Source organism: Musa acuminata, chromosome BXJ3-3, assembly GCF_036884655.1.
Source record: "Musa acuminata AAA Group cultivar baxijiao chromosome BXJ3-3, Cavendish_Baxijiao_AAA, whole genome shotgun sequence".
NCBI classification, from domain to species: Eukaryota; Viridiplantae; Streptophyta; class Magnoliopsida; order Zingiberales; family Musaceae; genus Musa; species Musa acuminata.
Window position 1 is genome coordinate 359,882 of NC_088351.1, and position 19,172 is coordinate 379,053.

A 19,172-nucleotide genomic window follows, 5' to 3' on the forward strand; every position below is an offset into this window, starting at 1 on the left:
CATCCTTGCTATTATATAAATTGAGATATTGCTGTCAACTCTCTCCTCAAATCTCTCAAATATTTTGTGGAGATTTCATCGAGAAACCGCTGTTTCTTCGACGATAATTCTGCTCTTATAAGACAACACAATTCTGCAGCAAACTTTCACTGATTTCTATCAAACCTATACATGCCTTTAACCCGTCAACAAAAGAGAGATCTTAACATCACAGATTTGGAGTCATATACTATGGCATCTGAGGAGGCAATCAATGCTACATTTGAAGCCTTTGAGGCACGAGTGGAGGATAAGATTCGGACTCTCCTTACCGAATTCAGTTTGGGCCGACCACCAAGCCCGAAGAAATCACATCAAGGAGAGAGCTCTAACCAATCACATCATGCCCAAAGAGATGACTTCCAAGAGAGGGGAGGCTCTATGACCGACCCCAACTATTCGCGCATGAGAGTGGACTTCCCTAGATGTGAAGAAGGAGACCCAATTGGTTGGATCTCGCGCGCGGAGCGATATTTTCGGTACCATAAAACTGCGGATGCATCCATGGTGAAAATTGCAGCTATACATCTTGAAGGGGATGTCATACAATGGTTTGACTGGTTTGAACACACTTATGAAGCCCTTTCATGGCGACAATTCAAAGAAGGACTACTGATCCGCTTCGGACCAACTTATTACGAGAACATTGACGGACAACTAGCAAAGATCCGATAAACCTCCACCATTCAGGAGTACCAAACTAGGTTTGAAAGGTTATCTAATCAAACTCGTGATTGGTCTGAAAAACAGTTATTGAGGACTTTTATTGAGGGCCTAAAGCCGGAGATCCGGGGAGAAGTTAAGGCGCGACAACCATACACGCTTATGGCAGCCATCTCTTTCGCACGACTTCAAGAGGAGCGATTGAACCATGAAGCCCGGAGGACTAGGATCACTCCACGACCTACAATACTAAAGCCCTCAGCCCCCCCTACTATCAACCGAGTCCCTGCACCGAAAAGGTTAACAAGAGAAGAACTTCGGGAGCGATCTGCGAAGGGGTTATGTTGGCATTGCGACGAGCCGTGGAGCCGCGAGCATCGTTGTAAAAAAGGTAGACTTCTTATGATTGAACTAGTAGAAGAAGAGGTCATTGAACATCTAGAAGAGAGCCTTGAACATGAAGAAGAAGATATGGAAGAAGAGCCACAGCCGATCGACATTACGGTACACGCACTAGCCGGCTACTCAAATCCGCAAACGATGAAAGTTGAAGGCCTTCTCAAACAACAGCCGATCACTGTTCTCATCGACATGGGTAGCACTAATAACTTCCTGAATAGTAAGGTTGCTGCTCGGATGGCACTGCATATTGAAGGTTGCAGCAAGTTCGATGTAAAGGTTGCCGACGGCAGAATCCTAAAGTGCGACCAAAGATGCCCGCAGGTGAAACTATTACTGCAAGACCAAGAAATTATCATCGATTTCTTTCTCCTACCAATCGATGACTATGAGGCAGTGCTTGGTATAGAATGGCTGACTACACTAGGTGATGTATCTTGGAACTTTTCTAAATTAATTATGAAATTCTACTGTAAGGGCAAACAGATCATCCTACGCGGGAAGCGCGGAAGCAACGTTACCACTGTTTCGACCCAACGAATGGAGAAAGTTTTACATAAGGTAAATGGTGCCTTTTTGATGCACCTCCAGCAGCAACCAGAGGGGAAGAAAATAGAATTTGAAGATCAAAATCTTGCCCAATTGCTTACTGAATTTGCTGACATATTTGCTGAACCGCGTGGTCTTCCTCCTTCTCGGCAACATGACCATCGAATTCCAATCCTTCCGGGCAAGCCACCAGCGAACACTCGACCATACCGATATCCTCACCTCCAGAAAGATGAAATTGAAAAGATCGTAAAGGAGATGCTTGAAACAGGGGTGATTCGACCAAGTTGCAGCCCCTATTCCTCACCGGTGCTACTTGTACGCAAGAAGGACGGAACTTGGCGGATGTGCATCGACTACCGAGCTTTAAATGACATCATCGTCAAGGACAAATACCCAATACCAGTGGTGGATGAACTTCTTGATGAATTGAAAGGAGCTCGAGTCTTCACGAAGTTGGACCTTCGATCCGGTTACCACCAAATTCGGGTATGTGACGATGACATTCCAAAAACTGCATTTCGCACACATGATGGCCATTATGAATTCTTGGTAATGCCTTTTGGACTCACTAATGCTCCTTCAACCTTTCAAAGTCTCATGAATGATATATTTCGGAGCTTTCTTCGTAAATTTGTGTTGGTATTTTTTGATGATATTCTCGTTTACAGCCCTTCTCTTGAGACTCACTTTCAGCATTTACGGATTGTTTTAACGATCCTTCGGGAGAATACTCTTTTTTGTTAAACAACCAAAGTGCAGCTTTCTCCAGCAAAACGTAGAGTACCTTGGGCATATAATATCAGAAGGAGTGACGGTAGACCCAACAAAAATTGAGGCAATGCAAGGCTGGCCGAAACCTACAAACGTGAAATTACTGCGGGGGTTCCTTGGACTAACGGGCTACTACCGAAAATTTGTTAAGGACTATGGGAAGATCAGTGCACCACTCACTTCTTTACTGAAAAAAGATGCTTTCCAATGGTCGGACAAAGCCTCTGCTGCCTTCGACAAACTTAAAGCAGCCATGACAACGACGCCGGTGCTTGCGCTACCAGATTTCAATAGACCCTTCATCATTGAGGCCGACGCATCTGGAGTCGGAATTGGAGTCGTTCTCATGCAAAATGGTCGACCACTCACATACATTAGCAAGGCATTATCTCCCTCCCATCAAAATATGTCAGTATATGATAAGGAGATGCTTGCCATTGTACACGCAGTAACGAGGTGGAGACCCTACCTGATCGGCCGACGATTTCAAATTAAAACTGACCATAAAAGCCTTAAGTACTTTTTGGAGCAAAAGATATCATCCCCTGAGCAGCAAAAATGGGTAACCAAACTTCTTGGATTTGATTATGAAATTATTTACAAAAAGGGGAAAGAAAACGTTGTTGCAGATGCACTCTCACGGCTACCTGAACAAGCTAAGGTTTCAGCCATCTCCCTTCCTACCATTGGTCTCCTCGAGGACATTAGGGAAGAATGGAGGAAGGATCCAGAGATCAGCAAGATCATAAAAAAATTGGAGGAGGATCCAAGTGTAATAGCCCACTACACCTGGGATTCGAGAGATTTACGCTACAAAGGTCGCATTGTTCTTATATCTGACTCCCCTTGCATCGCAATCATCTTGCATGAAATGCACTCTATACCTTCAGCAGGGCACTCTGGATTCCTAAGAACCTACAAAAGAGTGAAGCAAAATTTTTATTGGAAAGGGATGAAAAAAATTATTGCTGAATATGTGGCACAATGTGATATATGTCAACAGCACAAGGGTGAAACTGTGGCAAATCCAGGGAAGCTACAACCACTACCCATACCAGACTCAGTGTGGACTGACATCTCCATGGACTTCATTGAAGGGCTACCATCTTCCAAAGGTAAAAGCACGATTCTCGTGGTGGTTGATCGACTTACGAAATATGCTCATTTTTGTGCTGTGAGAAATCCCTACACTACTGCTAGTATTGCCCAGATTTTCATAGAAAATATTGTTAAACTGCATGGGATGCCAAGGTCCATCATAAGTGATCGTGACAGGATCTTCACTAGTAAATTTTGGACCGAGTTATTTCAGTTACAAGGCACCAAACTCAAGATGGGCACAGCGTATCATCTACAAACTGACGGCCAAACAGAGGTGGTAAATAGGTGCTTAGAGACGTACCTCCGGTGTTTCGCTAGCAATCTACCAAAAGAGTGGGCGAAATGGCTTCCCTTGGCCGAATGGTGGTATAATACTACATATCATTCATCTACAAAATGTGCCCCTTATGAAGCATTGTATGGTCGACCAGCACATGTGATTCCAAAGTATATAATTGGCTCGGCCAAGGTAGATCAGGTTGATCAAGAATTGATTGATAGGGACAAACTCTTACAACTGTTAAAAGATAATCTCTCTATCGCTCAAGCCAGAATGAAGCAGCAAGCCGACACACGACGAAGTGAAAGAGAATTTTCCGTGGGAGATTGGGTTTATCTTCGCCTACAACCATACAAGCAACTCTCTATCAACACTCGAGCCTCCATGAAGCTATCCCTACGTTTTTATGGGCCCTATCAGATCACAGAGCGTATTGGAGCCATGGCGTACAGACTTAAATTAACTGAGGATGCCAAAATTCACCTTGTCTTCCACGTATCGTGCCTAAAGCCCAAGTTGGGAGAACACGAGTCACCCCAGATCCAACTGCCCAACACAACTGAGGATGGAGTTATTCAAGCCCAACCACAGGCCATCCTCGATCGCAGGATCGTGATGCGTCGCCGACATCCCTCTACTGAAGTACTAGTGCATTGGAATAATCTATCACTTGAAGATGCCACATGGGAACCATATGAGGAGTTGAAGACCCGGTTCCCTTAGTTCATGGAATCTCAGCCTTGAGGACAAGGTTGATTTGAAGAGGGCGGGCGGGTCTGTTAGGACTCTAGCTAGGAGAGTCCTAATTGAGAGGGACACTCTGTTAGGACTCTAACTAGGAGAGTCCTAATTGAAAGAGACATTTTGTTAGGAGGTTTTTTCTTAAGAGAAGAATTAGGAGTTGTAAGGGAATAGGAGTCTTGGGTAGGAGTCATATTAGGAGTTGGTTAGAAGTAAGAGTCTTAAGTAGGAGTCATATTAGGAGTTAGGGTTTAGAAGCCCTATAAATAGCCATGTATTCCTTCTCTTTTTATAAGCAATAGATGAATCTTTTCTGCAGCCTTTGAGCAGCAACTTGGAGGGAGGAACCCCTATAGAGTTCCAAGGAGGCCGATCCCCTAAAGAGATCAACCCCAAGTTTAGAATCTGCAAGGGTTCCAACACTTACGTGGTATACCGATTCACAATAAATCATTAATATAATGATATATATAACCTAGAGTTAATGTCCATTTTAGTTCCTATGATTTTGGCCATGGACCTCTTAAGCACTTATGGTTTACTCGTGTTTAAAATAACTCATATTTTCATAATAAACATTAGAGTATGCTTATGTGACATGTTGATTTAGAATAAACCATTAATATAATGACACCCGATAGATCCAACTTGCCAACTCATAGGCGCATGTCACCACGTTGCCCACCACAACGTTACCCATCATCACGAACAACATCTGCTCTGATCTCAACGAGTATCACCATACCTTGTAAGTCATCTCCTCACAGAGAACGACATCACGAAGACAGAGAGAGAGTAGAAGGAGCGGTTGAGCTGGTCTATGTAGCCCTCCCGCACCCGTTCGTTCTCCTTGATTAGCTTGTCGAGGAAGAGGAAGCAGCGGACGAAGGCGGAGAGGCATAGGTAGGAGAGGTCGGAGGCGGAGGTGAGGGAGAGTTGGACCACCACGTCGTAGGCGTGACGGGTCGGGTTGCAAGAGAGGAAGAATTGGGAGGCGATGGGGAGTAAGATGCCCAGGAGGAAGAGAAATCACGAGATCATTACGTGCCTAGTGTCGAATTGGTCGACACATATTCACCCGAGACAGGATCGGAAGCTCCTTAGCTCATTGTTAGCGTGAGAGAGGTTGCGTGCATACGATGCCCTACTAGGCAGTAGCGGCTCGGTGCTGTTGGTGGTCGCTTCCACGACCCTCTTCTCATTATTGATCGAGATCTTAGTTTTTTTTATCTTAAATTATACATATAATTATATTAATGGTTTATTATGAGTCAATATATTTTGTAAGCATACTCTAACGTTTGTTAACTCAGAGTTGATGGAAAATGCTTATATACCACGTTTTTTTAAATGTAAGGGTTATTTTAGATACGAGTAAACCGTAAAGGCTTAAGAGGTCCATGATCAAAACCATATGAGCTAAATTAGACCTTAACATTAAATTACATGTGTCATTATATTAATAGTTTATTATGAGTCAGCATTTCACGTAAGTAGACTCTGACGTCTGTTAACTCAGACTTAACGGGAGATGCTTATATGTTACGTTTTTTAAAATGTATGAGTTATTTTAAACACGAGTAAACCATAAAGGTTTAAGAGATTCATGGCCAAAACCACAAAGGTTAAAATAAACATTAACCATTTAGATTAAGTAGGACTAAGATCGAATATATAAAATATAATTTTAGTGATTCTAAAAAAAAAAAGATAATATAGTTAAGTTGGATGAAAAAAAGTTCTTTTAAATAAAAGCCTTAGGTATGTTGAATCAATTATTTAACCAGATAAAAAGATGGATGAAGATATTATGCAATGAGTAAAACAAGTTGATTAAAATGATGAGAGCTTCATGAGTCTTATATGATCATTAGATATTTTTGAGATAAAAAAAATTATAAAATAATTGTAAGACCAACAATATTTTATGGATCTGAGTATTAGGTAATTAAAAAATAATATATACAAAAAATCTGGATTATCGAGATAAGAATGTTGAGATGGATATGGAGTTACTAAAAAAGATAAAAAAAAAAATATTTTTTTCTGTGAATAACTAGGTACGTCTTCGATAGAAGATACTATAAAAGAAAATCATTTACGATGATATGAACATGTGCTTAAGAGATATCCATATCTAAAAAGATCTTAATAGAAATTATAAATAAAGATTTAAATATTATGAACTTAATTAAATATGTAATGATAATAAAAAATTTTATGTAGTGATGCTAAATAGTTAGAACTTTGTAATGATAATCAAATTAACGTACCAGTTAGTCAAAATCACAATCGAACCCATCGAATCAGAAACATTATCACGTGATGCATGTGAACTTTGTATTGTATTGTATTGTATTGAGCCAAACCATGTTCAATAACGCCATGTCTGGTCCAAGTTGTAAGAATGTTCTGTAGCAATTTGTCTGTGAGTGCTTGTTGTTCCTTACAAACTTCGCTTTGATAGTACTATTATTCTTGTGTCTTGATTCTCCTAGTTCTGCATTATTTACATTTGTCTAGGCTGCCCTTTTTACTTCATTGAACAAGATGAATGTTTGACATTGTAAAAGTATAATGGATTTTATATTAATCTTTCTTAAATTAATTAATTAATTAATTAATTAATCCCATTTAATTTACTATCACTGGATGGTTAAAACAGAGATATTCAAATTCTAATATTTTTATTTGAAGTTAGTTGATTGATAATAATGGTTAGCGATTATCGATTTGAGTTAATATGCCGAGAATCTAGGAACATGTTCTGTATTATTCCCAAACTTTGCGGGATGTACGTACCTAAAAATCTTTAAAGAAATAAATGAGTGAAAATTTATTCAACAAAAAATCATAGTATTTTGATTATTTGGTATCGATTATATGAATCTTTTATTTTTATTAAATTAAAATTTTCTAAATTTTATTTATATTTTTAGTTAATAATAAAATTTTATTATTTTATTTATAATCTTATATAGATAAATTTAAATACTAATTCTAATATTTTAAGCTCATTTATTTACTATGAAATTGAATAGAAAGAAAAGAAAGCATTTAAAAAGTAAAAGAAAAAGGATGATTTTCCTGTAAAATACATATATTTTGGATGTTTTTCAATCGATATACTTTTTTATTTTTTTTTTCAAAAATGTCTCTAATTAAAAAATATCTAAAATATCTCTAAAAAAAAATTTCGTTAATTTTTTTTATTTGTGATGTATCAAATGGTCTCAAGTTTTTTTTAATTTATCTGATTTATTTATATTTTTTAAGTAAGCTTTATAATATTTGTGTTATAGTGATCAAAACATTATAACAGATATTTTTCTGTGATAGTTGAAAGAAAATTGCCTAAAAAATGATTTAAAACAACGAAAGAACGGACAAAAGAAAACAAGGGGCGGTCGTGCTAATCTTATCCGCTTTCCGGCCTCCAAAGCGTCAGCTCATCTCACGGGAGTTACTGTATTACGATCCTTGAAATACCCAAAATACCCTGAACGGATTCCGTAACGCCGTCTCTTGAGACCCCTGCTTTCCTTCCGATCCGTTATCCCAAGTTGTCCTTATCCGTCTTTTCGCCCCCACTATATACGAGCAGACATCCCCCTCACCCTCACTCACTTCACACTCACTCCCCCCGTCTCTCTCTCTCTCTCTCTGCGCTTGCTCGATTGCTTCTTCTTCGATGGGATTCGACGCGGATTCCACGCCGCCATCCTCCCCGTCCTCGCTGAAGCAGCGCCTCCGGTCCTCGATCTGCTTCTCCTGCTGCTTCCGCGGCGCCGCCGCCCGCGAAGAGCGGCCGGCGTCGCTGATCCGGTCCTCCACGGTCTGGCTCCGATCCAAGGCGCAGGACCTGCCGGAGATCGGGGGCAGGTGTCGCGGCCTGGTGGCGAGGATCGGGAGGCACCGCGGCCGCCCCCACACCGGCGACTTCCACTACGACGCACTCAGCTACTCCCTCAACTTTGACGAGGGACCCACCGACGACGACGGCGACGACCCCGCCGCGGCCGATCAGCCTCCCAGGTACCGCGGCTTCTCCTCCCGCCTTCCGCCCTCCCCGCCTCCCCCGCCGCTGCGGCCGGCCGTCGGGATCGCGTGCTAAGTCCCGTCTCGATCGATCCACATCCTTTTCTTGTACATACACGTGTGACGTTCTCTGCCGTTCGATGCTTGTGTTTTTTACCATCTCAAAGCATTTCTTCCTCCTCGTCAAGGAGAAGGACGCTACCTTGGGGCTTGCTGTTGGTTTCTTCCCCGCTCATTTGATGGGTAGTGTAATGATTCGTAATGAGGACGAGGATGGGGCCCATGCAAACGAAAGAGTGTGGACTGCACTGCGTTGGCATCTGATTGATGGCAATTCCTGAGAGCGACTCATCCCGACTATGCCATCACAAAAGATGTGGGTCCCGTGACATGAGAATTTGAGTGGTGCAATGATTTTGGAGTTGAATCGTTCTTTATTTCCCTATTTATGTTAAAAATTGGGCGATTTTTCTATCAAAGCTTCATAAAATTTTCATGTTTTCTCAGGTAGCGTCTTTTTTTTTTTTGTTTTGATAAAATGAAAAAATTGATAATACGTTTTTCTAATTTTCATCTTGTCCAAATCAACCGGTTCAATCCAATTACTTGAACCCAATCAAATCACAAAATAAAATTATATTTTATTAATTAAAGACAGTATATATCTAATACAATTATATATATATATATATATATATATATATATATATATATATATATATATAATTTCTCCACACACATAAATATTTTTCTTTCAAATCCGAAGTACCCTAAATCCACGGGAAGCAAAGACGGGACCGAAGAGAACCCTAACTCTGTGCAGGAAGGGGAGGAATTGAAGCTTATGTAGAGGTTTTCCTGGACGGTTCTGGGATGGCAGCTTCTTTCCTGCGATCGCCTCCAAAATCAACCATTCATTATCTCCTCCCTGGACAGAGACGGGCGAAAGCCCCAGCAACTTCCTCCTATTTGCCGCCCGCTCCCCCTCTTCAACTTGTCCCTTGGACAGCAGGCACCTTTCGTCGTTGGCGTGGGTAATCCAAACCACGGGAGCTGCTATCATCGACCTCGTCATCGTCGTCGTCGACCCAGCAGCACCGCCTTCCGGGGCTGCGAGTGTAAGCATACAAATCGGAAAATTCCCCACTGCTGCCGCCTGTAGGATTCTGGGCCGTGTCTCAGTCTCAGGGTGGCTGATCATCCTCTCGGATCAGCTACTGATCATCGCTTTGGTAAGCTATTACCTCACCAACTAGCAAGCCCCTCCTCGGGCGGATCAGCTACTGATCACCGCGATGTCATCTTAAAGGATTGATTTTTATCCCATAGTTATGATTAATGGATTAGAGACAATGGAGGATGAGAAAGAAATCATAATCTCTCATATATCCACGGTTTATGTTCGTTTCATGGTGTGTTTAGTCATGTTTATATATGTAATTTCTCACGTATCCTCGTACTCTGTCACCTCCTCCCCTCCTCGTGGGTCTCCACCACCACCTCACTATCCTCCATGGCTTCCTCCACCTCCATCACCATCTCTTCTCCCTCTTCCTTGGCTTCCTCCTTCTCGTTGGTCTCCACCTTCTTTCTCTCTTTCCCTCGTTCACCGCTCTCACCCTTTCCTTGACCTTCTCGTCCTCGTCTTCTTTCTTTTTTTTTCATTCTACTCCTCCACTGCTCTCTCTTCCTCCCCTCTTCTGAATTTACATAGATTACACTCGTTCACAGAATATATTAAAAAAAATATTATTATATATAAAAGTATTTTAAATTTATAATAAAACTAAATAACTAAAGTTATCTTTAAAAAATATATTAATTTATATATAAAATTATCCTAAATTACTCAGAAAACCATCGTTACACTCATTTTGTAACTCAAGTTACACTTATTCACAAAATATAGTAAAAATTATATTAATTTTATATAAAATTATTTTTAATCCATCATAAATTGAAAACATGTTATAGTAATTCCAAATAATTTTAGATTAGTTTGAACAAAATTAACTCAAGTTATACTCAATCACAGATTTGATAAAAAAATTTCTCAAACGAATGATGATATCGCTCAGCAAGTGATGTTATTGCTCGTCTCGTAGTATACTATCTAAGAGTGGTGGTCTCACTTAAACTTATAGTAGGACTACCTTAGGCCCTAATATCATATTTAAAATTTTTAATTATTTTAAAATTAAAAAAAATACTAAATTTTTTAATAAAATTTAATTTTAGTTATACTCGAACACAAAAATACTATATGGTTAGCTCTCCGGAGGATGATTGACGGGTATAGAATAGTGATTTGACAGATATAGAGTTATCATTAAAAAATAGATTATCTATAAATTATTCAAATTTCGAGTTTTTTTAATTCGTCCTAAATTTTATCATTATTCTATATTATATATATTATATTATTATTATTATTATTATAACAGCGACCGGATCAATTCCGTTACTTCTCGTACCCGTTTTCCGGATTCCCTGCTCGCCGACTCCCTCCTGCTCTTAGGGTTTTAAGTTCATCCAATTCCACCCCAAAACCCTGCCCTTCCCATCCCTTCGCATGGCCTCCGACCCCAAGGATCCCCGCCCCCTTCCCCCCTCCGACGTTGCCGACCACCGGAAGGTCAAGCTCATTTGCAGTTACGGCGGCAAGATCCTTCCCCGCCACGGCGACGGTGCCCTCCGCTATGCCGGCGGGGAGACCCGCCTCATCACTGTCCGCCGCGACTCCCTCCTCCCGGAGATCCTCCGCAAGATGGCCGAGGCCTGTGGCGGGCCGGTTGTCCTCCGCTACCAGCTCCCCGATGAAGACCTTGACGCACTCATCTCCGTCTCCACCACCGAAGACCTCGATAACATGATGGAAGAGTACGACAGGCTCGCCGCCGATAGCCCCTCTGCGAAGCTTCGAGTCTTCCTCTTCTCACCCTCTGAAGTCACGGTCGCCGGTGCCGCTTCCTTTGCGGTCCACATTGACCTTCAGGAAACTGGCACTAGGTATCTCGATGCTGTAAACGGATTAGATTCGAGCATCAGGAGAAAGGATAGCGCGACGAGCTTCTCATCGACGCAGAATTCGGATGGAACGACTGCCGCCGCCGCCGACGAGGTGAACAATGAAGGTACATCACCGGCTCATGTGTCTCCCACTACTGCATCTGCTCAAGACACGTTGAAGTTGGTTTTTTCTGGCCAAGATGTTCTTGATCTGCTGCCGCCTACTACTAGTTCTAGTGAACAAACCGAATTATTGAGTTCAACTCAATCCGAATGGCGTCCTCTGGTGCCAGATCAAAACAGAGTGTTGAATTCAACTCAAACTGACTTGCCTTCCGTTGCATCATATGTTCCACAGTCCTACATTGATCCACAACATGCTCAAATCTTAAACCCCCAATATTTACCAGTGATGGGATTGCCTCTGCCAATTAATGTGGTTCGTGTGCCAGCACCAGCATATATGCCGCCATCCCACATTGCCGATCCAATGTCCCAAGTCAGTAATGGGACTTCGGTTCAGACAAAGGTGAATCCGCACTCGCAAAATTCTAATGTTGACAAGACCGCCAAGTTTCCTAGTAATGTGAAACTTCAGTCTTTGTCTCAGCTTCCTCCTTTGCCTTCTCCGTACTTGCTTGCACCAAATGTGGAACGTAGTGGGCTGCGCCAAGTGTCTTCATCGTCTCAAGGTCATATGAGAAGATTTGAGGATTGTAATATGTGTCAAAATGCCATACCTCATGCCCATTCAGATACTCTAATAAAGGAACAGGGTAATGGTCTCAGAAATGTTGTTCCTGAGGTGAATGTGGTATTGCAGAGTCACCATTCTGAGGATTTAACAAGCATGCGAGGACAGCAAATGATAGATGTCGGAATGCTGGTTGACGGTGTGGTGGAAACTCAAGCCGAGAATTTGGTAGCTACAGCTCCATCTAAGACCTATGAGTTCAGTGAGACTATCCCTGGGATTCCATGGGACAGTGGGAGGCCAGTTGTTGCGAATGCAGCCAATCCATATTATGCTAAGGTTTTTGTCCCACCAGTTTCTGTGGGTTTTCCAGGCACCTCACAAGCATCACATGGAACTGTAACCAATCCTCAGAAAGCTCAAAAAGTGGAGTCAGGGCAAGAGCAGCAAGAAGTGCCACTGTCTTTGGGTCTCAACATGGAAAATCTTGATTATCCAAACATTTCACTTGCACCGGCTTCATCGACCCTGCCATGTGGCCTTTATGGAATGCTCGTCATTCCTCAGTTTCATGGAGAGGATTACTTGCAACAGCAGACCCAATTGCCTCAGCATATTGGGTTACCTAACTATCCTGTTGATCATAATTTCATTGTTGCCAGCACCAGTTCAGTTAGAAATTCAAATTATCGAGAAGTTGGACAATCAGTCAATGGAACTGTGCCTGCATACTTGTTTGACTATGTTAGACCTATCAATGGGACACATCGAGCAATTTGCACAATTCCCCCTGGGGATCCGGGTTTCAGCAACCAGCCAAGACCAGTTGTGATTCCTGATATTGGTACCTCCAAGAATATAAAGCCTGAAAATCCACCATTGGTTGTAGTGAACACTCAGAATGCTGGACCGCAGCATAAGGAAAATGAGTTGTCTCATGGTGATCCCCTAATTAGTTCTGTAGTTGTTCCAGAAGGAAATGCTGGTCCACAAATTGATAAACAGCTATCTGTGATAAGTGATGTTGCTTATGAACAGAGTGTTCAACCTTCCAACACCAGCCACATTCCAAATATGACGTGTAAACATGGACCCTACTCATACCATCTTGAAGCAGGTGTTGGACCAAGAGGGATGTTCAAGTATGTAGATCCCACTTGCAATAACAATGCCATCAAGAAGAACGTTATTGGTGAACAGAAAGATGAGGTTCCCAGCCTTCATCCGGTTAAAGTATTTTGTGACATAACTATTCCTCAAAGTGACAATGCTCAGATTTACACTATTCACCACGCTAGTAACATGAACCAAATCCAGCGAGCCATTTCATTAGACCCACTTGCGAGCAGCAAAGATCCTCAGAAAACCCTTACTGCTCTGCCTCCGATACCTAGTGAAGTTTCCAACAGAGAATCAATAGCTATGAAGGAATTGTACAACAAGAATTCTGTGAATAGCATGGGCTCTGAGGTAACCGTTCCTGCAGGTGTTTCTAGCCACTTACCTGAGTCTCCAAGAATGGACTCGCCCAAAGAGCTCGTGTGTCCACTCAAAGGTCTTGCCCCCTGTTTTGCAGTATGAAATGTCTTATTGCTGATTTAAAATCACTGATTACCACATTCTTAAAATCATCATCTCTTTGGCTGTTAAACTCAGAAGATGTCCATATTAAGCAAGATATCCAGACTTTTGAAGGGAAAGCATCAGCAGCAGCACTGCAGTCATCTGAAGTACCAGTACCTGTTCTCATTTCTCATGAAACAGAAGAGGTCAGTCCTAGTTCTAACAGAGAAAGTGGCTCCATAGAGAATACCTTAGAGAAAGATGATGACCAGAGTGAGGTGATGGGCACATCCTTTTTCATGTTTTCTACATCTACTCTTATTAGATGCTAAAAATATTGTAACACAGGCCATCAATACCAAACAGTCAGAGAATTCAAAGAATGGTTTTCCAAGTACAGATGACATTGGACACCTTCAGGTTAGAAGATAAGTTCAGTATGTTCTTCATGTGTTAAACTTGTGCAATTGTAAGGTCAAGTTGACATAGTCTCTTGGTAAATGCTGAGATTGTTGGTTGCTGTTTAATCCAGGTAATAAAAAATAGTGATCTGGAAGAGTTGCAAGAACTTGGATAGGGAACATTTGGGACTGTGTATCATGGCAAATGGAGAGGTTCAGATGTTGCAATTAAAAGAATCAATGACAGGGTTTTTGCTGGGAAGCCATCAGAGCAGGAACATGCAGTATGTGTCTCCATAGATTATTTGCTTCCTATGTTTCCTTTTCCTGTAGAATCCATGCTTACATATGTGTCTATGCATAAGCTCAGAGGGCTGACTTTTGGAACGAAGCTTGCAAACTTGCCAGTTTGCATCACCCTAATGTTGTGGCATTCTATGGTATTGTTCTGGATGGCCCTGGAGGATCCATTGCAACAGTAACAGAGTTTATGGTTAATGGTTCCCTTCGGCGTGCTTCACAGAAAAATCAGAAGTATTTGTTCATTTTTAATTTCATGTTTATCTGTTTATCTTTTTCCATTGAAAAATGCATGCAACTTTTTTCATAATTGTATGGTGTTAGTATTTTGGAACAGTTTAACTCATTCCTATCTTTCAACAGGATCCTCGATAGGCGTAGATGTCTTCTTATTGCGATGGATGTGGCATTTGGCATGGAATACCTGCACAATAAAAATATTATACACTTTGACCTGAAAAGTGATAATTTGCTTGTCAACTTGAGGGATCCTCAGCGCCCAATATGCAAGGTGAACTTTATGCTTTCTACTGACGCCATAGAATTCTTTTGAATGCTGTTTGGAATTTTAATATTATCAGCAATGCTGGAGGTTTTTATGATAAAGAGCAACCCTCTGGTGTTCAAATTACTATTTTACTGTTTTACTGATCTAATAACTTCCTTGAGTGAACTAACTGCTTATAACTAGCTAATACTGTCCATTTTTATGTAGCAAATATTTTATCAAAAATGAGGTCGAGGATTGAAGTTCTGGCAGCATTGGGGGTGCCATGTCATGCATTTGGTCATTGTCTTGTCAGAACCATCCTTAGTTGATGGAATCTATTCTTCCTGGTTTTGGGTGTCCGTTATGCACTGATTTTTCACAAGACTGAAATCATCGAAGCCTACTGTTATAGAGAGTAGACAACACATGTTTGGCCTTCACATTTTAACTTGGATGGTATGCTGAAAAGAGGCAGAAATGCAGGAGGGAGAGGAGAATAGGATGATAACAGGTGTTGCAAGGGTCTGTCAGAAAGAGTATTATGAAGATTGCAAATTTGTTCTGAAATATATGGAAGTAAAAGAATTGCCTGCTTTAAAAAGTACCAGTAACAAAAAGAAATGCTTCTGAGTTCTAAGAAATAAGAAAACAGAATTAAGTATTAGTAATGTTTTCTCTTGATCAATTTTTGTTTTCTTTATTAAAACAAAAAGAAATTGTAACACAAAGCAGGCGCTTAAATACTTGCTTGTCTGGTGTAACATCATTTGTGGGTTTTGCTACGTCAAAGTCAGGGTGTCACCGGAAACTTATAAGTACCTTTTCTCCAAGCACCTCGTGCAGGTTGGTGATCTTGGTCTCTCAAAAGTAAAATATGAGACATTAATGTCTGGCGGCATGCAAGGAACCCTGCCGTGGATGGCTCCAGAACTTCTTTCTGGCAAAGATAACAGGTACACTGAGAAGGTAATGCTTAATCTCATAATTTTTGTATTTTATATCTTAATATCTAGTTGATATGTTACTTTTCATGCTACAGGAGCTCTGTGAATGATTTAACCATGTACTGTTAATGTGATGACTTTATGGCTAGGTCGATGTATTTTCTTTTGGGATTGTGATGTGGGAGCTCATTACCGGAGAGGAACCATATGGAGACATGCATTATGGAGCAATTATAGGTGACTTTTCTTTTCATATCGTTATAATATATTATTCATGATTTGACTGACAATGCGATGATAACCCAAGAGAGGTTCCGTTGAGCCTCTTTATCATAGATATGCGTTGTAATGTTCTTTTTCCATATGTGATGAGCACGACTGGAACTTGTGATTTAACAAGTAAGAATTGTCTCTGGGAGAACCACACCGGGAGTTAGTCTTATCTGCCTCGGTGCCTCTCCTATTGCAGAATTTTCACTGATGGTGTGCAAACCAGCACGCACCAGTAATATGTATTTCTTTTGGCATAAAAACTTTCATGCCTATTCATTATTTATTTCAATAGGTGGGATTCTGAAAGACACACTGCGGCCTCCTGTGCCTGAATCGTGTGACACCGAATGGGGATCACTGATGGAGCAATGCTGGTCCACCGAACCTTCGCAGAGACCAAGCTTTACAGATATCGCTAGCAGGTTACGGGCTATGGCAGCCGGACTTCCTCAGAAAGGATGAGCTGCAGCAGCAGTCCGACCAAAATATGGTGCTCCTACTCATCGATGCCATTGACTGACATGTTTGTGACCCTTTTTTTTTTTGTGCAGCACAGCTCTTTGCGACGTGGTTCTGCTGAAGGCAGTACCCATATGACCTGTGAAGAGAATCCTCTCTCGTGTTTCACAACAAGATCAACGCATGCTTGGTTTTCCAATTTGTTCATTCTTTTTTACTCACGACTGGCTGGGCATGTGAATGGAAAAGCCTTATAAATCTCTTGAGAAGATAGCTTCTGGCCTGCTGTTTTTGCATATTCATATAAAGATTAAAGAGTATTGCAGTGGCTGTAGTTAACACATTAATATCGGAACTGAGACGTATCACATTTTTTGTTTGTATATTGTTCTATTCCGCTGGTTCTGAATCGTAGCCTCCTCCGGAATCACACCGGAATGGACAGGTAATCTTGCTCGTCATTAAATGTTTCGTACCAGATTTTAGTATCATATTTTTGTCAAGAATTGTAATGTGCATCGATCCATGTGACCTTTGGAACTTGAGTTTGACGATAATCTCATCATGCACCCACTACACGAGAGAGAGAGAGAGAGAGAGAGAGAGAGAGAGCATATCTACCGTGTTAGAATTTTTACGTTGCATCGTCTATCACTGCACGTGTCAACCTTCCACACGTGAAAAGCACAACTCTTTAATCTGCTGGTGACGTTGATGTCGAGATAGATAGAAATAGAGAAAGAGAGGAGAGAATGTCTCACTTTGTTGGAGACACTTTGTGCTTGCATTTGCAGAATTTAAACGATGCATGATCACAAAGCACTAACATCTACTTCAATCTGCTGGAGAAGTTCATCAGTTGTCAATGCCTTAGAGAAAGATAAGTCAGAAAACTCGAAATTTATAAATAATCATTTTAGCAAATACCTGATATGCATGTAAATTATATAGATTTCGGTCCAAGGTCATCAACCGTGATAAAAAAATTTTCATAAGCATCCACATGACACTACTACGGAATAACATAGCGAATCAGTCCTATACGCTACCCGAAAGACCCATCTAGCATGTGCCACCTAGGTAGTTTTTGGGTGTTGTGTTAGTTGACACTCCACGTTACTCTATCGAGATAGAAAATTTCAAAATGATTACCTGGATGACTTGTTTCAAGGTAGTTTTGTCATTACATAATCTATATTTACAAACTTAAAACAACCACAAAAGCCAACCAAAATAGGGTTGGTAAGTTCACTGCAAGCCCTCTACATATTGTGCAAAGTATGAACAAAATCAAAAGACATGAACATATATGAGGATTACATTGAACATCCTATTTATAGCTTTATCCATGACATGCTCTCCTGCATATTCCTTGGACGCCCTCGTTGAAGCCTTTGTAGACGCTGTATCTTTTTACCTTTGTTGAATATTTAATCTTCTGCTCCAATTGTAATATATCTCTTGGCTCCCAACTGCACTCTACCGTTACTATTGAATAATTAAATTTTGATCCATTATAATACTTTAACTCGTCAATGGCTCTGACTTTAGTGTGGGTTTGATCGAGTTGTGTTGATCCTTATTAGTTCCTACGGATCCTTCAGATGAAAGAAAAAAACCTTTCTTGTTATGCACCAATCTTTTAAAAGTCTCATGCCACTTGAACTGGGTGGATGCTTATTAGAGTTTTAACGAGTATCATCTCAGAGACTTTGAAGTTTTGGGAGTCTTTCCTTCGTAAAATTTGCTCATTAATTCCTTTTTTACTTATTTGTCGCCTCCAAGTATATTTGTATTACTTTCACTTTTGATTAACATTCTATTAGAAAATGAAGCAGACAATCTATTCTCAATAGCATCGATCAACATTGTTGAGGATTTGATAACTATTGTTTTTCACTAAGTTTTTTCAAAGGGTCTTTGAACTTGTGCAAAGCTCTTTTAATGGATAAATAAGAGAATCAGAGTACTTGATTTCACATATTCTCTTAAGAGTTGAGAAAACAAATGTTACTTGACTTCACTTGCCTCCTTGGGGTCATACTCTATGTATTGAGTTAGTTACTAGCCTTTACCTATTCTTTGCTCACACTTTTGAATCACCCAAAGTGTTTGCACTTCTTGTATTGAGTTAACTATTGAGATTCACCTTCTCATTACCATTAAATTTTTGGAATGCAAAAGGTTTTACCTGAAGAGGGCTAAATTTTGCTCCAAATTAAAGTAAGTCTCCAATAATTTTGGTCATATTTGAGTTTGTACCGTCTTCTCAATCATCTTTGTCACATACTCCTCTAAGTAAAAAATGTACAACAATAGGTATGACCTACTTCATTCCTTGATCGATCATTTTTGCATCAACTTAAAGTTTTTTACTTTTAGCTATTTTAATAATAAGCCCGTTAACACCAGTCTTACGAAGTTTCTTGACCTCTATCTTTCAATCTTATCTTGG

The 19,172-nt window shown here is 40.7% G+C and overlaps 1 protein-coding gene and 1 pseudogene across 1 annotated transcript; both read left to right on the forward strand.

Annotated features, from left to right (window-relative positions):
* The first annotated feature begins 8,156 nt into the window (after nt 1–8,156).
* On the forward strand, nt 8,157–8,785 carry LOC135634197 (uncharacterized). Its single transcript, XM_065144507.1, has one exon. It carries the CDS (start codon nt 8,238–8,240, stop codon nt 8,658–8,660), a length of 423 nt encoding a protein of 140 aa, XP_065000579.1. The 5' UTR covers nt 8,157–8,237; the 3' UTR covers nt 8,661–8,785.
* Nucleotides 8,786–11,012: 2,227 nt separating this feature from the next.
* On the forward strand, nt 11,013–17,166 carry LOC135633164 (uncharacterized; annotated as a pseudogene).
* Nucleotides 17,167–19,172: the final 2,006 nt, after the last annotated feature.

Bases quoted from the DNA above. Each gene is read 5' to 3' on its own strand.
- LOC135634197 (XM_065144507.1), top strand. From the start codon at position 8,238: ATGGGATTCGACGCGGATTCCACGCCGCCATCCTCCCCGTCCTCGCTG.